The sequence below is a fragment of the Barbus barbus genome (genome assembly GCF_936440315.1).
Source record: "Barbus barbus genome assembly, chromosome: 4".
In the NCBI taxonomy this organism is placed as follows: domain Eukaryota; kingdom Metazoa; phylum Chordata; class Actinopteri; order Cypriniformes; family Cyprinidae; genus Barbus; species Barbus barbus.
This window is the reverse complement of record NC_136732.1, coordinates 36,561,501-36,586,650: the sequence shown is the minus strand read 5'-3', so window position 1 is coordinate 36,586,650 and position 25,150 is coordinate 36,561,501. Positions and strand designations below refer to the sequence as shown.

Below are 25,150 nucleotides of genomic sequence, written 5' to 3'. Positions count from 1 at the left end.
TGCCGAACCCAAAATTAAAACAAAAAACTTTTGAAATGTCTTACTTTACATGTAATGAATCTAAAATATATATGAAAGTTTCACTTTTTGAAATAAGATACAAAAAAATGCAGTTTTTCACGATATTCAAATTTTTTTAGATGTACCTGTATATAAATTATCTCATGTAGGCCTATGTCTAAAATCAGGGATAAAAAATTAATTGGTTCTAAGTAAAAAGGGTAGGCTATTTTTATATATATATATATATATATATATATATATATATATATATATATATATATATATATATATATATATATATATATATATATATATATATATATATATATATATATATATATATATATATATACACTTTTATTTTGTTATTCGTGATTTATTAATTTATTTGGTTTATTTTGTTTTGAAGTAGGCTAGGCTATTCGTTATGTTTGTATATTCATCATTCTGTATATTAGCCTAAAGTTGATTTAATATTCTTCATAACAAATTTTAAGAAAAAATGGAATTAGCTTGTAGTCTATAGATGGGGCTATAGGCTATTTTATTCTTAACTTTTATCAGACTGCAGATCGAAATACTGTAAAAGAATTCCTGATAATCTTTAAAATGAAAGAATCACAGACATAATTTAGGCTATACTTTCTTTGCAAAAAAAATTTAACTATTTGTGAACCTGGACCACAAAACCAGTCATAAGGGTCAATTTTTCAAAATTGAGATTTATACATCATCTGACAGCTGAATAAATAAGCTTTCCATTGATGTATGGTTTGTTAGGATAGGATAATATTTGGTCGAGATACAACTATTTGAAAATCTAGAATCTGAGGGTGCAAAAAAATCTAAATATTGAGAAAATCAAAGTTGTCCAAATGAAGTTCTTAGCAATGCATATTACTAATCAAAAATGATGTTTTGATATATTTAAGGTAAGAAATTTACCAAATATCTCCATGGAACAAGATCTTTGCTTAATGTCCTAATGATTTTTGGCATAAAAGAAAAATTGATCATTTTGACCCATACAATGTATTTTTGGCTATTGCTACAAATATACCCCAGCGACTTAAGACTGGTTTTGTGGTCCAGGGTCACATTTAAATTTGAAGTGTTAACTTATGAATTAAAAGAGAGACAAGAAATAAATCACAAGCACAATGGAGTTATTTCAATCATATAAGATAAGACAATCGAGTTAAGACAATCGTTGATGTCAGTCGCAAATATTAAACCGGTTTAAACAAATCTTTGTGTGAAAGACTGGCAATGACTGGTTCTTGAATTCTAAGATTATAATCTTTAGACACCACACACTATGCAACTTTTTCTGCTGATTGGAAACAGTGACTGACCCCAACTGGAACAGATCGACTGGGCACGATCTGGCCTCAAGACCAAATTCCATTCATAATCGGCCTGACAGTCGTGTAGTGTGTTCTCGGCTTAAAAGGTTCTTTGGGGAACCAAAAATGGTTCTTCTGTGGCATCGCTGCAAAAACACGCTTTTGGAGCCTTTATTTTGAAGAGTGTTTTTCAGGTTTCATTTTTATTTTTGTTCATTTTTATCTTTATTATTTTTGTATTTCTTTTTTTATTGTATTTTTCATTATTGCTATTGAGTTGGGGTTTTTTTCAGTCATAGTTCGGTTTTAGTTTTTCATGTATTTCCCTTAGTAATGTTAGTGCTTCAACTTACATTTTATTTCAATTTCTTGCCAAGGCAACATTTACCATTCTGTTTACTCTAGTGTCAAATATTTATCTATTTATATTTGAATTTATTTCAGCTTTATTTCAGTTCACAAAATTGTTTTAGTTTTGATTTTTGTTAACAATAGTAACTCAAGTGTATTTTGGGGCATTGTAGGTCCAATTCAAACTTTAAAATGAAATTTTTAAAACTGCCCAATATGATTTGTCAGCTCTTGAGGTTTTAAAGCTAGTTAGCATAATTAGCTGTAGCATTTTATTATCTGTTTGTATGAAGCTATTGTAAAATAGCTGTGCATATGCCCAAATGTGCATATTGAAATGCTCCTATGATGCCCAGGAATTCTCATTTTAGCTCATTTAAGGTTTTGAGACATAGACAGCAATTTAGATGCTTTGACTGAATTGGCATATTTAGCTGTAGCATCTATTGTGTTGAACCTTCCTGTTCAGAACTCATTAGATGTCTATTATACCGAGATTTTTTTTTTTTCTTTCAGACAGTTTGTAAAGTTACTTTTCAGTGCAACTTATAAAATCTAACTGCAGAGCCACTGCTGCCTGAGGCTTTGGTTTATCTGAGAGAAACTTGCAGTCTCTGAGGACAGGTTTGACAGTAAGATGAGTCTGTGCCTTAGAGGTGTAGCAATTCGCTCTGTATTTCTGGGAAAGGCTCAGTTTGTTTTGCAGTCGGGTCTCTTCGGCTCTGTTCTGATGGTGAGAGGTGAAAGGCATGGGGGAAAAAAACTAATCCTGAAAAAGCTCTTCTCACTGTGGATTTAGCCACCGTGGGACACCTCTTCTTTTGAAGTCTAGCGATCAGCCTTTGACTGTGTATATGAACGCACAGGCTCAAACGCTTCATCTACGCAGACATCCTGTTGATAGGGATTGTGAGGTGGTTTAGTGTTTTACAATTTAGGTATTTTGGGGTCTTGCTGTCTCACTGCTAATTCACAACAGCGAGTGTAGCTGGCCATTAGATACATTAGATGTCCTTATCTGCTGTCTCACTTGGTTTTTAAGGATGTATGATGATGGGGATGTTTGACAGTGAGCAGAACTGAAAGGCTGAAATGGCCAAATTTCATTCCAATTGAGCTGTTTCAGGCTGAAACTTGAAAGACACCACATAAAGTCGTAAAGTCACAATAAATTTTATGCATTAGGCCATGTGGAATTGCAAGGATCATAAAAATCCCTATTTTGTCACAGAAGCCAAAGAAAGCAGTTTCTCAGAATGCCAAAATCACTTAGTTTTACAGTTTTTAAAAATCCTACCAAAATGACTGTCCGTGAATGGTTTAGGAAATACTGAATATGTGATTACACGTATTCTAATGTGATTAAATTATTCTAATTTCAGCCTAGTTCAATTCAATTAAATTCAAGTTTATTTGTATAGCGCTTTTTACGATGCAAATCATTGCAAAGCAGCTCTACAGGAATTTAAGTTTCCACAATATATTTATATATTGCAGAACCTTAATATGTTTGACTTATGGCAAATTTTGTAATTCTGTATGTTGTCTGAGCATTGGCATCCTCCGAAGTCCTCTGAGGGGTTGGCATTATCTTTTCTTAGGTGTTCGGTCATCTCAGATCATTTAAGGGTTGGATCCAGACTGAAGCTTCTGTAATTCCTAGTTACCACGGGATGTTAATCAGAAACAGAGAAACAAATAGAGACATAATTAGCATAGCTGCTGTTCCATCTAAGCAAAAATTGTTTGTTCAACCCAAGCTGAAGAATAATAATAAATGTACATTTGATCAGATATAACTGCAGTACAAGATTATAAGATGCATTATGTGAATGCTTGGCTAAAGAGATGTGTCTTTAATCTAGATTTAAACAGAGAGAGTGTGTCTGGACCCCGAACGTTATCAGGAAGGCTATTCCAGAGTTTGGGAGCCAAATGTGAAAAAGCTCTACCTCCTTTAGTGGACTTTGCTATCCTAGGTACTACCAAAAGTCCAGAGTTTTGCGACCTTAGGGAGCGGGATGGATTGTAGCGTGGTAGAAGACAAGTTAGGTACGCAGGAGCTAAACCATTTAGGGCCTTATAGGCAAGTAATAATACTTTGTAAATGATACGGAACTGAATAGGTAGCCAGTGCAGAGACTGTAAAATTAGGGTAATATGATCATATTTTCTTGACCTGGTAAGAACTCTAGCCGCTGCATTTTGGACTATCTGTAGCTTGTTTATTGAAGATGCAGGACAACCACTTAGCAGTGCATTACAATAGTCCAGTCTAGAGGTTATGAATGCATGAACTAGCTTTTCTGCATCAGAAACAGGTAGCATGTTTCGAAGCTTGGAAATGTTTCTAAGATGGAAGAATGCTGTTTTTGTAACATGGGAAATACGATTTTCAAAGGACAAGTTGCTGTCTAATATAACACCCAGATTTTTGACTTTAGAGGACGTGACAGTGTATCAGTCTAGTTATAAATTGTAATCCAAGAGATTCTGTGTACTGTTTTTTGGTCCAATAAGTAATATCTCTGTCTTATCTGAATGTAATAGGAGGAAATTATTGGTCATCCAATCTTTTACATTTTTTACACAATCTATTAGCTTAGTTTAGAAGTTTCACCTGGTCTTGTTGAGATATATAGTTGAGTATCATCAGCATAACAATGAAAACTAACCCCGTATTTTCTAATAATATTACCAAGAGGCAACATGTATATTGAAAATAGCAGAGGACCTGGGACAGATCCTTGTGGCACTCCATACTTTACTGGTGATAATTGTGATGACTCTCCATCTAAATGAACAAAGTGGTAGCGATCGGACAGGTAGGATCTAAACCATCTTAAAGCCTGCCCTTGAATACCAGTATAGTTTTGTAATCGATCTATGAGTATATTATGGTCTATAGTGTCGAACGCAGCACTAAGATCAAGTAATACTAGCAATGAGATGCAGCCTTGATCTGAAGCAAGAAGTCATTTGTAATTTTAACAAGTGCAGTTTCTGTACTATGGTGAGGCCTGAAACCTGACTGAAATTCTTCATAGAGATATTTTTTGCAAGAAGGAGCACAATTGAGCAGACACAACTTTTTCTAAAATTTTAGAGATAAACGGAAGATTTGAAATGGGTCTGTAATTTGCCAGTTCATTATAATCTAGTTGTGGTTTCTTAATAAGAGGCTTAATAACCGCCAGCTTGAATGGTTTTGGGACGTGACCTAAAGATAACGATGAGTTAATAATATTGAGAAGTGGTTCTTCTGCTACAGGTAACAACTCTTTCAGTAGTGTAGTGGGTACAGGATCTAATAAACACGTTGTTGGTTTAGATGCACTGATAAGTTTATTTAGCTCTTCCTGTCCTATAGTTGTAAAGCACTGCAGTTTTTCTTTGGGTGCGATGAATGAAGCTGACATACTAGACGCAGTAGAATCTACATTTGATATTGTATTTCTGATGTTATCTATTTTATCAGTAAAGAAATTCATAAAGTCATTACTATTAAACAGTGAGGGAATATTTAGATCGGGTGGCGTCTGTTTATTTGTTAATCTAGCCACTGTGCTAAATAAGAACCTTGGATTGTTTTGGTTATTATCTATGAGTTTGCAGATATGCTTTACCCTGGCAGCTTTTAGAGCCTGTCTATAGCTGGACATACTGTTTTTCCATGCAATTCTAAAAACTTCTAAGTTAGTTTTTCTCCATTTGCACTCAAGATTACTAGTTTCTTTCTTGAGAGAATGGGTATAACTGTTGTACCATGGCGCAGTACGTTTTTCTCTAACCTTTTTCAGTTTGAGGGGGGCAACAGCTTCTAATGTATTAGAGAAGAAAGTGCCCATGTTGCTAGTCATTTCGTCTAGTTCATGCGTATTTATGGGTACAGAGCAGTTGAGATAAATCAGGCAGGTTATTTGTGAATCTGTCTTTGGTGGCTGGAACAATAGTTCTGCCCGGACGATAACACGGAGCCATATAACTAATATTAGTAATACGCAGCATGTACGATATAAGGAAATGATCAGTAACATCATCACTTTGAGGTACGATATCTATATTCGTAAGATCAATTCCATGCGATATAATTAAATCTAGCGTATGATTAAAACGATGAGTGGGCCCGGTGACGTTTTGCTTGACTCCAAAAGAGTTTATTAGGTCAGTAAACGCAAGTCCTAACGCATCATTTGTATTATCAACGTGAATGTTAAAATCTCCGACAATTATCACTTTATCAACATTAACCAATAGATCTGAGAGGAAATCTGCAAATTCTTTTAGGAAATTTGTATATGGCCCTGGCGGTCTATAAACAGTAGCCAGAGCAAGAGATAGGAGAGATTTCTTTTGCATATCTAACACTGTAACATTAAGCAGAAGTATTTCGAATGAGTTAAACCTCCTGTATCCTGTTTTCTGAGTAACATTGAGAATATCACTATATATTGTTGCCACACCGCCGCTACGACCAGTCTGACGGGGCTCATGTTTATAACAGTAGCTTGGTGGAGTAGACTCATTTAGACCAAAATATTCATTTGGTTTCAGCCAGGTGTCAGTCAGGCAGAGTACATCAAAATTATTATCTGTGATCATTTCATTTACAATAACTGCTTTGGGTGCGAGTGATCTAATATTTAGGAGCCCAAGCTTTAAAAATTGTTTTTGTTCATTTATTTTGCATTTTTATGGTTTAATCATGATCAGATTTTTTCTAGATCCTGCATTAAATTTATATTTTGACCTCGTTAGTGAAATAAATTATTTTGTAACATTATCTTAACTCTCATTTTTTACATTCGACATTGGTAATATAAATGAGATGTATAAGTCCATTCATATTGTTTTGTAACATTATGAATGTCTTTACTCACATTTTTACGTTCAACATTTGTAATAATCAGAAATGTTTCTTGAGCAGCAAATCAGCATATTAGAGTGATTTCTGAAGGATCATGTGACACTGAAGACTGGAGAAATTATGCTGAAAATTCAGGTTTGGATCAGAGGAATAAATTGCATTGAATATGTATTCTAATAGAAAATGGTTATTTTAGATTGTAATCATTTTTCCAATATTACTGTATTTGCAGTAATTTTTCAGTAAATGCAGCCATGGTTGAGGAACCAGTGCTGCTGGTCATAATTAACTGTAGGGAAGTTCTAGCAGGTGATTAATTTATTAATTAATATTATCTATATATAAAGATCAATATTATAAACTTAACAACTTTATTACATAAAATATATTATTTTTACATGTATTATTTTTATTATAATTTTACAACTTATTGTAAACTTATTGACAGAATTTTTGTGTGTGTGATTATCATTGTTTTATCATATTCCTCTTCCTGGTGTTATGCAACAGCAGCATTGTCTGGAGCAAATTCTTTGTAGCACACAACTTCCAGTGGGGTTATACTTTATAAACATGGCTTTACTTCTCTTGTTCTCTTTTATTCTCTCACAGGAGAAGAAAGCCAGAATCTGGGTCCTCCTCCGTCTGTAGACGAGGCCGCCAACACACTGATGACGCGACTGGGGTTCCTGCTCGGGGACAAAGTGAACGAAGGGCCTGGTGAAGCACAGTACAGCATGGAGGAACAAGATGACCCTCAGGTTTGAGACACACATTTGGTGCTCTCAGCCACCCATACTCCATCCAGTCTTTCTCATTATTAATTTAAAAATAAAGTGAGATTTTGGCCTAGTGATGGTGGGAGGTGCTGCTCTGCAGCCCAGGGTTTTGTCAGTGGATGGCTCCCCTCCTCAGAAACAGATATTCTTGCTCTCTAAATCTTGACAGATGTTCCTGGGTTTTGGATGAACAGCAGCAGTTTGCACTGGTATATCCGTGCAGTTCAAGTCTAACTAGGCATGTCTCAGACAGCAGATGCTGAAAACCCTGCCGCTAGTCTATTTACAGTCCACATTGATCTTAGCCATGATTCTCCAGTGAACATCTGCTTTTGGGTTTGAGTGTGCTTATTAACCAGAGATTCAAGTCAGAAAAACTGAATCCAACATGTGCTCAATTCAATATACAGTACATCAGTATTATATTAATGATGTCAGACGAAACAAAATCTAGCACTGTAAAAATTAGATTTTATTTGTAATGGAATTAATTGCTTGATTATACTGATTATTTAATCTCATTCATTTAATTTGTCAATGCATTAAATCAGACAAGTAAATATATTTTTAATATATATTTTAACAAAAAATATTTTGTATATGTATTATAGCTAATTTAATGTTAAATAATTATATTTATATATAAACACTTTTTATATACAAATAAAAGGTATTTAAAATAATTTATTCACCCCCATGTCATCCAAGATGTTCATGTCTTTCTTTCTTCAGTCGAAAAGAAATTAATGTTTTTGAGGAAAACATTTTAGGTTTTTTCTTCATATAATGGACGTCAATGGGGATCATCAGGTTTAAGGTCCAAATTGCCTTGTCTAATGAAACGAATGGTCATTTTCTAAAAAATACTAATTTACATACTTTTTAACCATAAATGCTTGTCTTTCACTAGCTCGACCTCATGCATTATGTAATCACGTTGGAAAGGTCATGCGTGACGTACCGACCCACTGTTTACAAAGAGAACGTGCAAAGAAAGTTAAACGCCCCTTAAAAAAATTTTTTTTAAATTAAACGACATCAAACGATTTTGGAGTTGGAGGAGAAAATTAGTTTTTTGCCCTACCCTACCTTTTTGAACCAAAGTACACAGATGAAGACCTAACCACACGTGACTTTTTTTTTTTTACGTGATTACGTAATGTGTGAAGTTGTGTACGTGCATCGTAAAGCTAGTGCAAGATGAGCATTTGTGATTAAAAAGTATACAATTTTTATTTATTTTTAAATTTTTTTAAGAAAATGACAGATTTTTTTGCTAGATAAGGCGTTTATTTCTCAACTGGGATCGTGTAGAGCCTTTTTAGAGCAATCTGGACCTTAAACCTGTTGATCACCATTGAAGTCCACTATATAGAGAAAACTCCTGCAATGTTTTCCTCAAAAACCTTCATTTCTTTTTGACTGAAGAAAGAAAGGAACACGAACATCTATGATGACATGGGAGTGAGTAAATTATCAGGATTTTTATACTGGAAGTGAGTAACAATTAAACCCTAATTAAAACAATTATTTGCAAAAGCTCCTAACACATCTGTTATGCCCCGTCTAGGGGTAAAGGACGCAACATGAAATGAGAGAGTGGAAGCGAGGAATTCAAAATGGCATTTTGAGCTCTTGAATGTAGCGCTTGTTCGAACATTCCTGCTGGTTAAAATCAGAAGTGTTTCATTCCCTCTTAATTGTTCTGAGTTCAGCTCGACCTCATTGATCCGACACATAGTTGAGTCCAGGAATGTATCGCACAAGGCAAGGCTCCTGCTGTCCACAGCAGGCCAGAGCTGCTCGAGACCTCCACTGAGTTATTTTAGAGGCTGGACCCTGCCAAGCAAGGGTGGTCACTGAAAGGCCACAATTTCTGAAACCCCGATTCCGAGCCAGTCTCTCCCACGCACACTGAACCCTGAATTGGACAAAAAGGTGTAGAGCTATTTAGACACATTTGGGAAGTTATTGAGTCTGAGATCTGACTTAGAGCCACTGCTGGTTCATAGTGAAAAGAAATGTGAAGTATTATTTTTCATGGGTTTTCAGTCGGTCGTAGTCAATGTTCCAATGAAGGTGGTTTTACAGTGTGCCTCAAATCATCAAAACAGTTTTACACACAAAGAAAACGATTTCTGAGTGCACATTTAAAGAAAAACAAGGTCAATTTCACAGTAAAAGAAACATATTTTTTGATTATTGGAGTATATTTGACAAGAACATACTGTTTCAGTCTTTCTAATCTACCGTTTTGCCTGTCGTTTCTTTGTACTGTAACTGATTGTGAAAATTGACACGTTTTTTTTTTTTTTTTTTTTTTTTTTAGTGTTCTTAGTGGTAAACCTGGATAAAACCCTAGTTTTGAAATCAGAATCTTGCTCTGATCCACAAATTTATCCTTAAATTGTTGTTTTTATGAAAGAACATCCTCTTGGTTTGCAGTTTGGTCTCTTTTGGTTGTCATCTAAAACAACTTCTGGACAGAAGTACCAGTGACTGACTGAAATTCATCTCCGTCTGTTTGAAGTCATTAATGAGGCCTCCACCGCAGACCCAGAGTCAGACATGAACTCGCTTAACCACCTATTCTTTCCATGTCTCTTTTCTACTCCCTCTTTACTTTTTTTGCTTTCATTATCATTCTTTTTGTCTGTTTATGTTTCTCACTTTGTCTTTCTCACTCTCTCTTCCCACTGGGTAAAATGATCCACCATCTTGGTGGGGTTTTGTAGCTCATGTCTTGTCGCCGACCGCAGCATGCCATAATAATACACTAATTTCTCTCCTCTTTCCATTTGGTTGAAAATTCAAAGTTCTCTCAGTCATATACCATAAAGCCAATAACGTTGTATTAAATTACATAATATTGAGTCACAGTGGAAAAATAGTTTAAGTCAGCCCAGGCCATAAAAAGAGATAATTCCACATGAGTGTGCAGTCCTCAGCAGAAATATGGGACAGCACTGTATCATTAAATACCAGTCAGCAGATTTGCACTTCTGTGGGCATTTTTATGTGTGAAAGTCATTCAACGGTGCTGCTTTTCTGGAATAGGATCCTCAAATACTGTATAAGCAGTGGTGCACTGATCTAGGAAAACAATCCTTCAGTATGCTACAGTTCTGCAGTGTAACAACGAGTGAACATTTGGCCGCCTCCTTGAAACATAAGCATGTAAATGTCAATGGTTTGTACAAATATTCTAATGTAAATTGTCATTGAATTGAATGGAACAATACAAGTTAAAGTGGTTTTACTAATGACACAAATTTGTTCTGTTAGTGTTTATATTTTTAGAAAATCATGCAAAATCCTTTGCATATGAATATGATCATCGTTTTTCTATCTGTTATTCCTCAACATAATAATAATAATAATAAGAATAAAAAAGTCCTATAAATAATAATTATAAAAATAATTATAGATGTTATTATAACTAATAATAATAGTAGTAGCAGTTGTTATTATTATTATTATTATCGTTGTTATTATTATTTACCATGTTATAATTAATTATATTCCCCTTATAATTTCATCATAATATTATAATATAATAATAATGTATTATATCATAATACATTTATCATTATAATACAAATGTATAATAAGAATAATATACTAATACTACTGCTACTACTACTATACTAATAATGATGATGATGATGATGATAATTATAATAGTAATAAAATGAATAATAAAAATCATATAAACAAATAAATAAAAGTTATTAATAGTAGTAGCAGTAGTAATAATAATGGTTTATTTATTGATCTTTCTATTGAGCTCACATATAGGTATGAGGTATAGTTCTGGGCTGATATTTGTAATACAACTTGGAGCTCGATTATGAACCAATGCGATTTCACTTTGGACGGACAAGCCAGGGCTGCAAATTAGAAACCGAGCAACAATTGTCATTTCCGTTCATTGCTTGTCATTCTTGTGGCAAGTTAGGAGAAACACTGTAACTCTGTTGGAGTTACTGTAGTTCTGTAACTCTGAAATTTCAAGGATGAAATTCTCCTTCTTCTGATGTTCAGGGCATCTCCATGACCCAGAGGATCAGCCCATGCTCCAGCTTAGCTAGCAGCACAGCGTCGCCCCCTGCTGGCAGCCCCTGCTCCACGTTGCCCGCTGGAGCCCCGGGTAACATGGGCACCAGAGACTGTGCTTACGGATCCATCACGAGTCCCACCTCCACCCTGGAGAGCCGAGACAGCGGCATTATAGGTCAGAGACATTCTGTGGCTTGTTTTAGGAACAGAAATAAATGTTAATCATTGATGTACGTACATATACAAAAATGACCGTTCAAAAATGTCCGTTTCAAATCTTCCTTTGCTTTCTTGCAGCAACGCTCACGAGTTACTCAGAGAATGCCGAGCACGGAGGAAAACACAGCGAGGGCTCACGGGGCAGCCTCAAACTCTGGCAGGCGCAGAAGTCAATGGGTGCAGACTCCTTTCTTTATCGGGTGGATGAAAACATGGCCGCTTCCACATACAGCCTCAACAAAATCCCAGAGAGGAGTCTGGAGCATTCCGTCTCTCACTCCGCCCACTCCATCCCCCTCTACCTCATGCCCCGCCCCAACTCTGTGGCCGGTAAGTTTCCACACCTGTCAGAATACTGCATGAATATGTCAGAATATTGTATGTCTAAGTATTATGTGAAATATCAGTGTGCAGTATAATTATTTACAATTTTTATTGTTTTGGAAACTTTTGCCAGTCAAGTCAATGAGTGAAGAAAGTGTTATCCAGTGTGTACAGTCCAATTTTGGCAATTATAATAAAAAAAATTGCATGCTATAGTATATGTGCATACTGCCAAAATAGTATTATGCCAGTAGAAGCATACCTTGTTAGAATAGATTTTTCATAGTAGCATCGAACCAAGATATATTTAAATATAGAAATACATTTAATATAGAAATGTATAAATAATTTAATTGTTAATATAAATAATAATACTCAAATTATAAATAAATTAATATAATAATGCATCTAGAATGAAAATAAATCTGAATTAATGTAACCATAATTTAAGCCCACAGTTAGTCTACTCTACTATATTACATATAGTTTAGGCTACTTAACAATGTTGCATCATATTCTTTACAAATCAAATCAAATCAAATCACTTTTATTGTCACATCACCACAGCACGTGTGCCTTCGTGAGTGAAATTCTTGAGAGCGTGCTCCAGACACTGCAAAAACAATTTACATATAGACATTACCATACATACGTACAGACTTATACAGATGACAATGTGTAATATACACATACATATACTCAGTACACACAGTGTACTATTAGACAGACATACAGTTACCGATACACATTATACACAGTATGTAGTACACATTCTACGTTATATACACACAGTAATATGCGAAGATGCAGCAGATTATATATAAACCGGATGTGCAAATGTCATGGATGTGCATTGGGTGGTATCCGGTGCTGGCAAAAAGATTGTTGTATTTGTGCAGTAGTGTACTGGTAGTCCAGTTTGAACTGTATGGGATTAAAGTGCAGTGCGTATACTGTAAAGTGGGATTATGCTGTAGGTATATTAGTTTTGACTGTTCATTAGCCTGATAGCCTGAGGAAAAAAGCTATCCCTCAGTCGGCTAGTGCGGGATCGGATGCTGCGGAGACGTCTTCCTGAGGGCAGCAGAGAGAGCAGTCTGTGGGACGGGTGGCTGGAGTCACTGATGATCCTCCGGGCTTTCTTTATACACCGCCTGGTGTAGATGTCCTGGAGGGAGGGAAGCTCACCTCCAACAATGTGACGGGCAGTTCGCACGACCCTTTGCAGAGCTTTGCGGTTGCCAGCAGTGCTGTTTCCAAACCAGGCGGTGATGCAGCCTGTCAGGATGCTCTCCACAGTGCAGGTGTAGAATGATCTGAGGATGCTGGGGTTCATTCCAAACTTCCTCAGCCGTCTCAGGAAGAAGAGGCGTTGGTGTGTCTTCTTCAGCACTGCATCTGTGTGAGCGGACCATGTGAGATCCTCAGTGATGTGAACACCGAGGAATTTGAAGCTGTTTACTCGCTCCACAGGTGTCATGTCGATGGTGATGGGTGTGTGTTCTCTGCTCTGTCTCCTGAAGTCCACCACCAGCTCCTTGGTCTTGTCGATGTTGAGTGAGAGGTGGTTCTCTTGACACCATTTAGTCAGGGTTCTCACCTCCTCTCTGTAGGCCGTCTCATCGTTGTCAGTGATCAGGCCTATCACCGTTGTGTCGTCAGCAAATTTGACGATGACGTTGGAGCTGTGTGTTGCTGTACAGTCGTGTGTGTACAGGGAGTACAGGAGTGGGCTGAGGACGCAGCCCTGAGGAGCACCAGTGTTGAGGGTCAGCGGGGATGAAGTGTTGTTGCCCATTCTGACCACCTGACATCTGCCTGTCAGGAAGTCCAGGATCCAGCTGCACAGAGATCCGTTTAGTCCCAGAGTCTGGAGCTTCTCAACCAGTGTGGCAGGCACTATGGTATTGAATGCTGAGCTGTAGTCCACAAACAGCATTCTCACATAGGTGTTCTTATTTTCCAGGTGGGAGAGAGCAGTGTGCAGGGTGAAGGCAATAGCATCGTCTGTGGAACGGTTTCTGCGATATGCAAATTGTAGGGGATCCAGTGAGTCAGGCAGCACAGAGCAGATGTAGTCTTTGATGAGTTTCTCAAAGCACTTGCTGAAGATGGGTGTCAGAGCAATGGGCCTCCAGTCATTCAAGCATGTGATTTTATTTTTCTTTGGTATGGGCACAATGGTGGATTTTTTGAAGCATGCGGGAACCACAGACAGAGAGAGGGAAAGGTTAAAAATGTCTGTGAAAACCCCGGCCAGTTGGAATGCGCATGCTCGGAGCACACGGCCTGGGATGCCATCGGGACCCACAGCCTTGCGGATGTTCACCCGTCGGAAGGATCGGGTTACATCTGCGACAGAAAAGGAAAGTGCGCTCGCCTCTTCTGCTACAGCCGCGGGAGCGCGCTCTGTGTGGGCGGTGTTGTGAGCCTCGAAACGAGCATAAAAGTTATTAAGTTCGTCCGGTACAGAGGCGGCAATGTTCACAGTAGCTGGTTTATTCCCTCTGAAATCTGTGATGTTGTTGATACCCTGCCACATGCTTCTTGCGTTGTTGGTTTTGAATTGTTCTTCAACTTTGTTTTTATATTGTCGTTTGGCAGCTTTGATTGATTTCCTGAGATCGTAACTGGCTTGTTTGCGATCGTCAGAGTTTCCGGATTTAAAGGCAGATGTCCGCGCTGACAAGGCTGCTCGAACATCGCTGTTAATCCACGGTTTTTGGTTGGGGTAGATGCGGATTGTTTTTGTCGGTACTACATCCTCTACACACTTCCTGATGAAACACGTTACAGTATCTGAGTACGCCTCTATGTCGTCATCAGACGCTGCCCGGAACATGTCCCAGTCCACGTGATCAAAACAGTCCTGTAGTATAGCGTCTGATTGGTCCGACCAGCATTGAATTGTCCTGAGGGCGGGTGCTTCTCGTTTCAGTTTCTGCCTATAAGCAGGCAGGAGCAGAACGGAAGTGTGGTCCGATTTGCCGAAAGGTGGGCGGGGGAGCGATTTGTAGGCGTCCCGGAATGGAGAGTAGCAGTGGTCCAGTACACGATCACCACGCGTGTTGATGGTGATGTGTTGAAAGTATTTTGGAGCTATTGTTCTGAAGTTGGCTTTGTTGAAGTCCCCCGTAACAATAAACGCTGCGTCTGGGTACGCGGTTTCCTGCTCGCTTATATTCCCATACAGTTCCTTAAGTGCCTGGTCTGTGTTGGCTTGAGGGGGAATGTAAACAGCTGTGATTATGATCGCTGTAAATTCCCTCGGTAGCCAGAATGGTCGACACAGAAGCATATGAAATTCCAGATCAGGGGAGCAGGAGGATTTAATAGAGTGTAGGTTCCTTTCATCACACCACGAGTTGTTGATAAATAAACAGACGCCCCCACCTCTGCTTTTCCCTGTGAGCTCTTTCGTTCTGTCCGAGCGGTGCACGGAGAACCCCGTGAGCTCGATGGCTGAGTCTGGAACCACTGCCGACATCCAGGTTTCTGTGAGGCAAATAATGCAGCAGTCCCTTGTTTCCCGTTGGTATGAGATGCGTGCCCGCAGTTCACAGAGTTTGTTGTCCAGTGACTGAACGTTAGCCAGCAAAATAGTTGGGAGAGGAGGTCGGAGGGGACGGCGTCTGAGTCTGACAAGGACGCCGGCTCTCTTCCCCCTTTTCCGGCGGCGTTTCTTCGGTCGCGATCGTGCAGCCCAGACAAAGGGCTCTGATGCGGTGTCTGTAAACAAGGCGCCGGCGTTCAGGAACTCAAAGTCCGGTTTGCGTTGCGCGACGAAGGAACCAATGTTTATTATTATTATTATTATTATTATTATTATTATTATTATCATTAATAATGATAATAATGAACGACAATGAACGAATGATAATATATATGAATGATAATAATGATAATAATGATAATTGAATGATAATAATGAACGACATTATTATTATTATTATTATTATCATTATTTCTGTTGATATGGTTATAAAAAATGATAAGAAATATAATTTGTTAACCTAACTGTAGGCTTCATAAATTATGGTCACATGAATTAAATGGTTAAGCATGTGTTCGATCAGATTTTAAAGGCGAAGCTATCCATTTTATAAACATTCAATTTACTTTATCTTGCTAATTTCCTATAGATATATATATATATGTGATAATATATGTGCCTATACCTAAATTGCTTTACTTCCTTTGAATCATTTCAGTTGTTATTTAACCCTGGATTAACTGTAAAATGGCAGAAACCTCCATATTATGCTGAGCTAGTGAAGACCCAGTCCAGCATACAAATCCTGTTGGTTACACACAGTCACATTCATCTTTCACCACGTGTGAATATTTGGAGTCAGCTCTGTGTGAAACTCATTCAGATGAGGCTCTTTGAACACTTCTGTTCATGAATGGTGAACTGCGGAGACAGGAAATATCCCACATAATCCAGACTCTAAAAGTCAACTGACACGTGTTTCCAATTCCCTTAAAATGTCAAGGTCAGTAAAAGCACATAGTGATTACTGTGAGAGCTATAGAAGTGGCCCTCTTCTCAGCTTTGTGGGCCATTTGAGCTCTGGAGTGGCTCCTAGCTCCTGATGCTACCCCGTTATAACAAAGCAAGGACATCTGCGTGAATCTCCTCCAGGTTTTATGAAGGATTTGTGCTGCTGGTTTTGGATCCACATGTGAGAAAATAGCATCAAACTCAGTAGCTCAGTTTCATGTACTTTAGTTTTTTTTTCACTGTCAGCTTTGGATTTTTGAAGGTTTGCTATGAGAAATTTCCAATATAAAGTAAATTAAATGTTCATAAAATAGTCCTGCCTTGGAAAAGTCTGATTGAGCAAAGCAAGCTTTGTTTAATTAATGTGACCATCACTGGTTTATTTATTCAGCCTATACAGTTAGGTTAACAAACTATAATGCTTATCATTCTTTATAATTACCGTAACAACAACAGCAATAATAATAATAATAATGGTAAGAAGAATTTTACATAATGTATTAATTATTATTTTGCTCAATCCATTATTATTATTATTATTAATTTGAGAATTGTTGTTCATGTTAACAATCCATTTATTTAGATTTTTTTTTTTTATCTTTGAACATATGGTTATGAAGTTGTTTATTTCAATAAATTCACCAGTGTCTTTCTGATTTTTTTAAATATTCAAATTAACATAACTTCAAAGTGGCATGCAAAAAAGTATTAAAAGCACCATAAAAATAAGGGTGAGTAAATGGTGACAAAATTAAATGAAAGAAGGACTGTAAATGTGACGTGTATATGACAAGACGTCTTCTCACATACTCCCAGCATGCACTTTAATGAAGTGCATGTAGTTGGCGGCAGAAGTGAGTGTATGATGTGATCTCTTTGTCTTTTCTCCTACTCTCTCTCATGCTTTCTCTCTTCTTACTCATGCAAGCTCGCCTCTCACGCTTTTCCTGTCTTTCACTCTCTTCCCTCACACTTTTAATTTCTTTCTCTCCTTATCCCACCCACTCATTCCCACACCTCCTCTCTGTTTCTCTCCGTTTTTCTTTCATTCCATCTTCCCCTTTCAAAATCTGCCTGATCTCCGAGTTTTACACCTTAAGCCTTTTTTTAAGGTGGAAATGGCTAATCTAATCGCCTAGTAAAAGATACGTTATGTTTATCTTCCATATAGTATTCTGTAAGGACACAAACAGAAAACAAATTTAGAGATAAGTAGATGTGCACATGTTCAGACATTTGGTGTAAAATGCAGACGTGCCTTCTGGACCAGCGCCACGGTGGGACTGTAAAACACCAGTTCAGTTGATGGGAGCCCAAGTCATTGTGACGCATTTCAAGCGGCTGTAAATCCAGCAACACAGTCATGCCAGCCAGACAGTCTGCAGTGCAGATGGAGGTGGTGGGGTTGGCCAGGCGAAATGCTGGTGTCTGGGATATTTTTTTACATTTTACAATGGTAACCATAGTTTTGCCAATATACAGTTAACGGTGCCTGGATAAGTCTCATGAGGCCTGTTCACAAAAGGAACGATGCCTAAAAATAGCTATATATAAGCGTCCACACCAATAGATAATAATGTTCTGTTTATTTTTAGCATGTTGCAGTTATATAGTCTGCCACTTTAAAAGCTTGAGCTCTTTAAAGGGTCATGAAACCCCCTGTTTTCAGCACTAGGCTTTCACACCTTAGATCTGAAAAAGACTCCAGAAATGGGCGTGTACAACTGTGGAAAAGTGGGTGTGTAGAGGGTGGGAAGAGGGGAGAAAACAACCAATAAAACACAGACCCACAACACACTCATTATACAGACAGATGAATATTAAAATATACTTAAAACAGAAAGAATAAAGGCATAGTTACTTTTTGTTTACTCTTCTTTGGATTTTCTCTCTGCGTGCTCCACGTGTTGTCATATTAAATATTGTTGCGGTCATGTTCACAGAAATGAACTGACAGCGTGAAGCTCTTTCATGAAATTTGATTTCTCCGCTGTAAAATGAGCTCATGCATAATCCAGCGCAGTGATTGGATGGTAAGAGTTCATTCTCATGAATGAACTCATAGGTGTACATAGAGGAGGGCATTCAGGAGAGTGAACATCAGGAAGGCAGCAGGACCAGATGGCATCACAGGTCGGGTTCTGAAGGCCTGCGCTGACCAGCTAGCACCGGTGTTCACCGAGATCTTCAACCTCTCCCTGGAACAGTCCATAGTCCCCTCATGCTTTAAGCAGTCCACCATTGTTCCTGTCCCCAAGAAACCGCAGCCCACCTGCCTAAACGACTATCGCCCTGTAGCCCTCACATCAGTGGTGATGAAGTGCTTTGAGAGACTGGTCAGAGACTTCATCATTGCATCACTACCAGACACACTGGATCCACTACAGTTTGCATACAGGCATAACCGCTCCACGGAGGATGCCATCTCACACCTCCTCCACACCACAACAAGTCACCTGGACTGCAGAAAAGGGAATTATGTAAAAATGCTGTTTGTGGACTACAGTTCAGCGTTTAACACCATAATTCCCTCCACACTCACCTCCAAGTTGGAGGTCCTTGGTCTCAGCACATACTTGTGCCAATGGATCTCCAGCTTCCTGAAGGACAGACAGCAAGCCGTACGGATGGGTAAACACACCTCATCCTCCATCACCCTAAGCACTGGAGCCCCTCAAGGTTGTGTTCTGAGCCCCCTGCTGTACTCACTGTACACTTATGACTGTGTGGCCACTTCCAACTCCACCACCATCATCAAGTTTGCTGATGACACTGTTGTGTTGGGCCTGATCTCAGACAACAACGAGACGGCCTACATACAGGAGATTAAGAACCTGGAGAGTTGGTGCCAGGTGAATAGTCTACACCTGAACATCAGCAAAACTAAGGAGCTGATAGTGGACTTCAGTACGACGCAGGAGCGGTCATACCAGCCGATCACTATCAACGGGACTCCAGTGGAGAGAGTGGACAGCTTCAGATACCTGGGTGTTCACATCACGTAGGACTTGACTTGGTCCTGTCATACCAGCACCCTGGTGAAGAAGGCCAGGCAGCGTCTGTACCATCTGAGACGCTTAAGGGACTTTAGACTTCCCTCTCGGGTGCTTAAGACTTTTTACACCTGCACCATCGAGAGCGTCCTGACGGGCAGCATCACTTCCTGGTTCGGGAACTGCACTATGCAGGACAGACGAGCCCTCCAGAGGGTGGTGCGTTCAGCGGAACGTACCATCCACACCGAGCTCCCTGACCTGCAGGAGATCTACAGCAAGCGGTGCCTGACCAGGGCCAGGAAGATAGTGAAGGACCTCAGCCATCCCAACAATGGACTCTTTTCTCTGCTGCGTTCAGGGAGGCGCTTCCGCTGCATGAAGGCGAACACAGAGAGAATGAGGAGGAGCTTCTTCCCGCAGGCCATTCGGAGTCTTAACCTCTCTCCACTCTAAGCACATCACCCCACACTTCCACTTTGCGCATTTTCATTACATCTGCACTAATTTGTAGAAGGTCACGTAAGGATAAATGAGTGGGACTTACATACCATTTGTCTTTAGTATTCCTTTTACTCACTTACACACTTTACTGCACTGCACAGCACACAGACACTTTATCACTGACATACACTTTACTTTTACAGAATCTATATAGAATCATATTCTATTTTATTCTTCATATCTATTTTATTCTCATATCTATTTGTTATTTTATTTTATTGCTAGTTTATTTCTATATATATGTTTACTGTACTTTTTCTATTTGCTATTTGTATTTTTGTAAACTTGGTTTTTTCTTAATTTTGTTGGACAGTCGTACAATACATTTCACTACATGTCGTACTATGTATGTATATGTATGTGACAAATAAAATTTGAATTTGAAAATTTGAATTTGAATAAAACTGAGAATAGCTCAGAAAACTGATGATGTTGACATGTACTCATTAGCCATGGCAGCCAATCACCACTCCAGATTAACTTTTCGTGACTTAGGCTCAACGGAAGAACGAAATTGCTCCAAAAAATAAAAAAATAACCACTTTTTCCTTAATAATAGAAACAATGAGTGCTATTGTTGTTTTCACTGATGTGCAACCTGTTCATATATGTTAACATCTCAAAAAATGTGTTTTAGGGTTTCATGACCCTTGGAGATTTGACTGGATTTACAGTCGTAAGATTAAAGGTGCAGGTGATTGTCTTCAGAAACATTTTTTGTTATTCTGGTTGAAAGTCTCTTCATATACCTATAGCAATCATTAAGTTAAGTGGTCTAAATGTATTTATCTGTATTTATATATTCTGTGGAAGGCGTGGGACCAAGAAATGTTCGTCCAATCAAAACACTGTCCGAGCGTTTTACTAGAGAAATGTGAAGTGTGACATAATATACCTCTGTAAATAAATACAATTTAAATTCATGTCTCGCACACGTTAATGCCCTTTGTATGGAACATACGCTCGCTTTGAACTGGAATCGTGGCGGAATATCTGCTGATGTCCACTTCGCAGGGCACTTATTACGGTCGAATAGAGCAACCGTCGGACGTGATAAGATATGAAATGTGCAGAGCAGGGAGGGTGCAAGGACTGTAATTGGGAACCGTTGATGTAGCCTATTGCTGTAATTTAATGTTGTCTCTGGTATTCTGCTCTGTGAGCGTATGTGCGTTCAGGGGGCGTGGCTTTTGACGCCGATTGCAGGGAGGGTGGGACGTTCGCTTTCAGTGCTATCAGGCTAAAGTTAGCATTTTCTGAGATCTCATACTGCACCTGTAATTGTAACCTTTTTCAAATCGGAAACTATAGCTGCCGAATTTTGACATCTTTCCCAGCTTTTGCAAACTTTGTCATTGATAGAGTGCTGCAGCTGTGACACAAAAACCCAGAAAACTATTTCGCCACTGGTTCCTTCGAGATTTTCCTAAGGGTTTTTATAACGTTTTTTTTTTTTAATAAGTCGTGGTCAACAATGCTTAACGATACTTTGATGTTTTTTCAACATTCTTATTTAGTTTCATATTAGAAACGTACACTTTAAAATTAGTGTTTTACAGTATAGGTATGTGTATTTCACATTGTAGAGCAAAACATCAAAGTATCATCAAGTTATGTTTACCACAGAGCTTATTTTACTCATGAGTTGTATGAAAACCAATAGGAAAATCTCAAGAGAACCACTGGCGAATTAGTCTTCTGGGTTTTGACGTCACTGCTGTAGTTCTCTAAAGTTCCCGCTCAAACGTGATGTTCTCTTAGGGGAGGTTTAAATGACTAAACTGTTGTTCCATGCATGTAACCAACAGGAAGTTGCCATTTGTACACATGTACCATGGGGCCATGGATGGCTTTTTGAAATCTGTCTTCGATTAAACACATTAGCAGAGAACGAAAGGCTTTCCTTAGTATGTGGCACCTTGCACCTTACTTTGATGGTGTCCACTTGTCCATAACACCAGTGGTAACACTGCCACAGTAATAGCTGTTGATAAATAGTTTCAAAAGCTCTCTCCAGCTGCTTTGAGGCGAGATCAATTCAGTGGCCACCCACTGTGTTCTTAATACACTTGTGTATGAAGCCGCCATGAACTTTCCTCCTCATTAGCAAAGAAAAAAAGGTGCTCAAAATTCATGCACGCATTTTCATGAAAGCTAATAACAACAAGCTTTAAGCAAACACAAGCTCTTATGAAGTTCGTAAAAGGGTTTGACTCATCATTAACAACAAACAGAACCATGGTATTACCATATTTTTGATAGTACTGATTATATCACTGTTTTCTTAGGAAATGCCTTGTATAATAGCTTGGAGTACCATGTTGTATCACCATTTGTAAGTCATTTTGAGCAAAACTTGTACCCTTATGAAAATTAACCATGGTTTTACTACAAATAAAACCAAAATAAACATGGCTAATACAGTTAAACCATGGTAACCGCAAATTAAGCGTTGTTTTGCAACACTGACCATATTTTAACCATGGTATATTTGTAGTAAAACTGTGGTTATACAAATGATAACCAATCTGCCAAAAAACATTTTTACTTCTATAATCATTTACTAACATGGTGTATATTCGGGTACAATCTTATATTATTTTTACCATGGTAAATGGTTTATTAAACAAAAATACTTCGTAGCTGAAGTTGAGAGTTGATTAATTTCAGGTGAAGTTAAACTGACTATACACACTTAGTAATGCTGTTGAAAACGTTCTCTGATTTTGGAACAACACACTCCTTCTGGAACCTGTTTGCTTCTTTTTAATAGCTTCTCTTCATTTGGTTGGCTGCTGAAATGAGGAAATGCATAATAAATGGTTTCTGTTTTTCCACTGTTATTGTTGTGCATTCTCCCTCTGTTGAATATGTATGTGGGTGGCATGAGTTTCAATAGTTTGTCAATCTCTCTCTCTCACTCGGTCTCAATTTTCAATTTAAATTCAGAATTTCAGTGTTCAATTGCAAAGTGCTTTATTGACATGAATATTTTAAATATAACATCACCCAAGCATCATTGCTCACACACACAAAAGGAAAAAAAATATATATATATTTTTTTAAATATTAATATAGCCTGATTTCCCCCCTCCCTCTCTCTTTCACAGCCACTAGTTCAGCTCACCTGGAGGATCTTGCGTATCTGGATGAGCAGAGACAGGCTCCACTGCGCACGTCTTTACGTATGCCACGACAAAACTCCGGTTCCAGCCGCTCTGAACAAGCTGACATGAGAGGTGTGTATATATTTTCCTAGATTTATTAAAGTGCCCCTATTATGCCATTTTTAAGGTTCCTAATATTGTTTTATGAGTCTCCTAAAACAGGTTTACATGCATCCAAGGTCAAAAAACATTTTAGTTTTCTCAAAAAATAGCTCTAATTTTTACTTCATTTCTAAATGATTCCTAAATGACTCGTGCGAAGCAGTTCGAAGAATCAGTCTCTCTAAACTGTGAGCCCTCGCTGCTGTGATTGGTCAGATGGCGCAGTCCTTTGTGATTGGTCTACCGCGTACAGCACGAATGACAGCCCATGGGCGGACATTATGCAAATGTATTGCTTCGTGACACACAGCACGAAGCAATTATTTTTAATTTTTTTTTATAGACAGTAACTTTATATATCGTGCACTTTCGGCTTCACAACTTTGCAGAAAGTTTATGTTCACATACTGCTACATGACACACTGCATGAAAGGTAATATTCGAAAAGGGGCACTTTAAATGTCCACTCTTCAATTCTTTCACTTCACCACCACCTTGTGCATATTACCATTCACAAGTGTAGACATGCCTACTCATTCTATGTAAGTCAAGTCACATTTATTTGTACAGCCCTTTAATACTGCTATTTAAAGCTGCTACAATCCGTATTGTATAATGTCGATATTAGTGCTGTCAAACGATTAATCACATCCAAAATAAAAGTTTTTGTTTACATAATATATGTATGTGTGCTGTGTATATTTATTATGTATATATAAATACACATGCATGAAAAATGTTTTGCTTATTAAATATATTTATTTATAATATAAATTATATGAATATAAATATACACATGTATATACATGTAAATATTTTCAAAATATATACTTTGTGTGTGTGTTTTATATATACATAATAAATATACACAGTACACATATTATGCAAACAAAAACTTTTTTGTATGCGATTAATCGCGATTAATCGTTTGACAGCACTATAGTCAAAATGTTCTTCAGTTATGAAACAAATACAATTTTAGGTGTAAAGCCGTTCTAAACAACCAATAGTGTCATTAATCAGCTCAGTTTAGTTCAATAGCAGTGCGAGTATTGAAAAGTTCATTAATTATGATGCAAACTATAAAGCAGCTCTATAAGATAACACAAAGAGAAATTATTTGACCAAAAAGTAAATCCAAACAAAGCTATATTTGATTTTTGATTTTTTTTTTTAATTGCTATCCTTTGTCTAGATTCCAGCTTAGCACAGATGTACCATTTTATTGAATACTTGTTGGCTGCTTTTCTCTCACTTCCTGCTCCAAACAGATTTTTTTTTTTTTAAAGAAGGAGAAAGTCATAAATTATATATTTTCATAACTCCAGTCTTGCATGCAAAACATAAATTCAGCCATTTCAGCTTGTTGGGGGTGTTGCTACTCATTTTACAGGCAAAGTGAAAAGCCATCATGTACACAAGGTGCTGTCGAAATATAGCCAGTTTAGTCTGAGAGAGGGTGGAAAATGGTTAATTAAATCTCAATTACGACTGGTGATTAACATAAGTGAACTCATGGGGAAACAAAATTAGAATTATACAAAATAATAGAATATGTCCCTTCTAAAATTAACATTTGCAATGTAGTGATGTCTGTGTGTGTGTGTGTGTGTGTGTGTGTGTGTGTGCGTGTTTGTCTTGCCTCTTGTACATCTGCTCTCCGCTACACAAAGCATGTCCCTTTAAAACCCTCAACACACTCTGCAGCTCTTCTGCGGATCACTCTCCCCCCTCGTCCTGCTGTTCTCGGTTTCCCCTTTGGACTGCCATAATCTGTCTCCTGTCCAGATCGATGTATTGACTTCCTATTAGCATTAGCTAATAATAACTCTTCACTATTTCAGAATGCATTAAAAGCCTTTTCCACCAGTAATAATCACTCTTAATGGAAAACATTTGGGGATGTGAACCTGCTATAGCTATACCATGAAA

The 25,150-nt window shown here is 37.9% G+C and overlaps 1 protein-coding gene across 1 annotated transcript in view; it reads left to right on the top strand.

Moving 5' to 3' along the window:
* Positions 1 to 25,150, top strand: part of LOC306862984 (protein TANC2-like) — a gene marked incomplete at its 3' end in the record, with an annotated part of 172,425 nt that overhangs the window by 125,291 nt on the left and 21,984 nt on the right. Inside the window, exons 5-8 of the mRNA XM_079406112.1 lie at positions 7,180 to 7,328; positions 11,391 to 11,580; positions 11,703 to 11,954; positions 23,060 to 23,188. Coding sequence (XP_079262238.1) covers positions 7,180 to 7,328; positions 11,391 to 11,580; positions 11,703 to 11,954; positions 23,060 to 23,188 — 720 coding nt within the window. The remainder of the gene's footprint in view (positions 1 to 7,179; positions 7,329 to 11,390; positions 11,581 to 11,702; positions 11,955 to 23,059; positions 23,189 to 25,150) is intronic.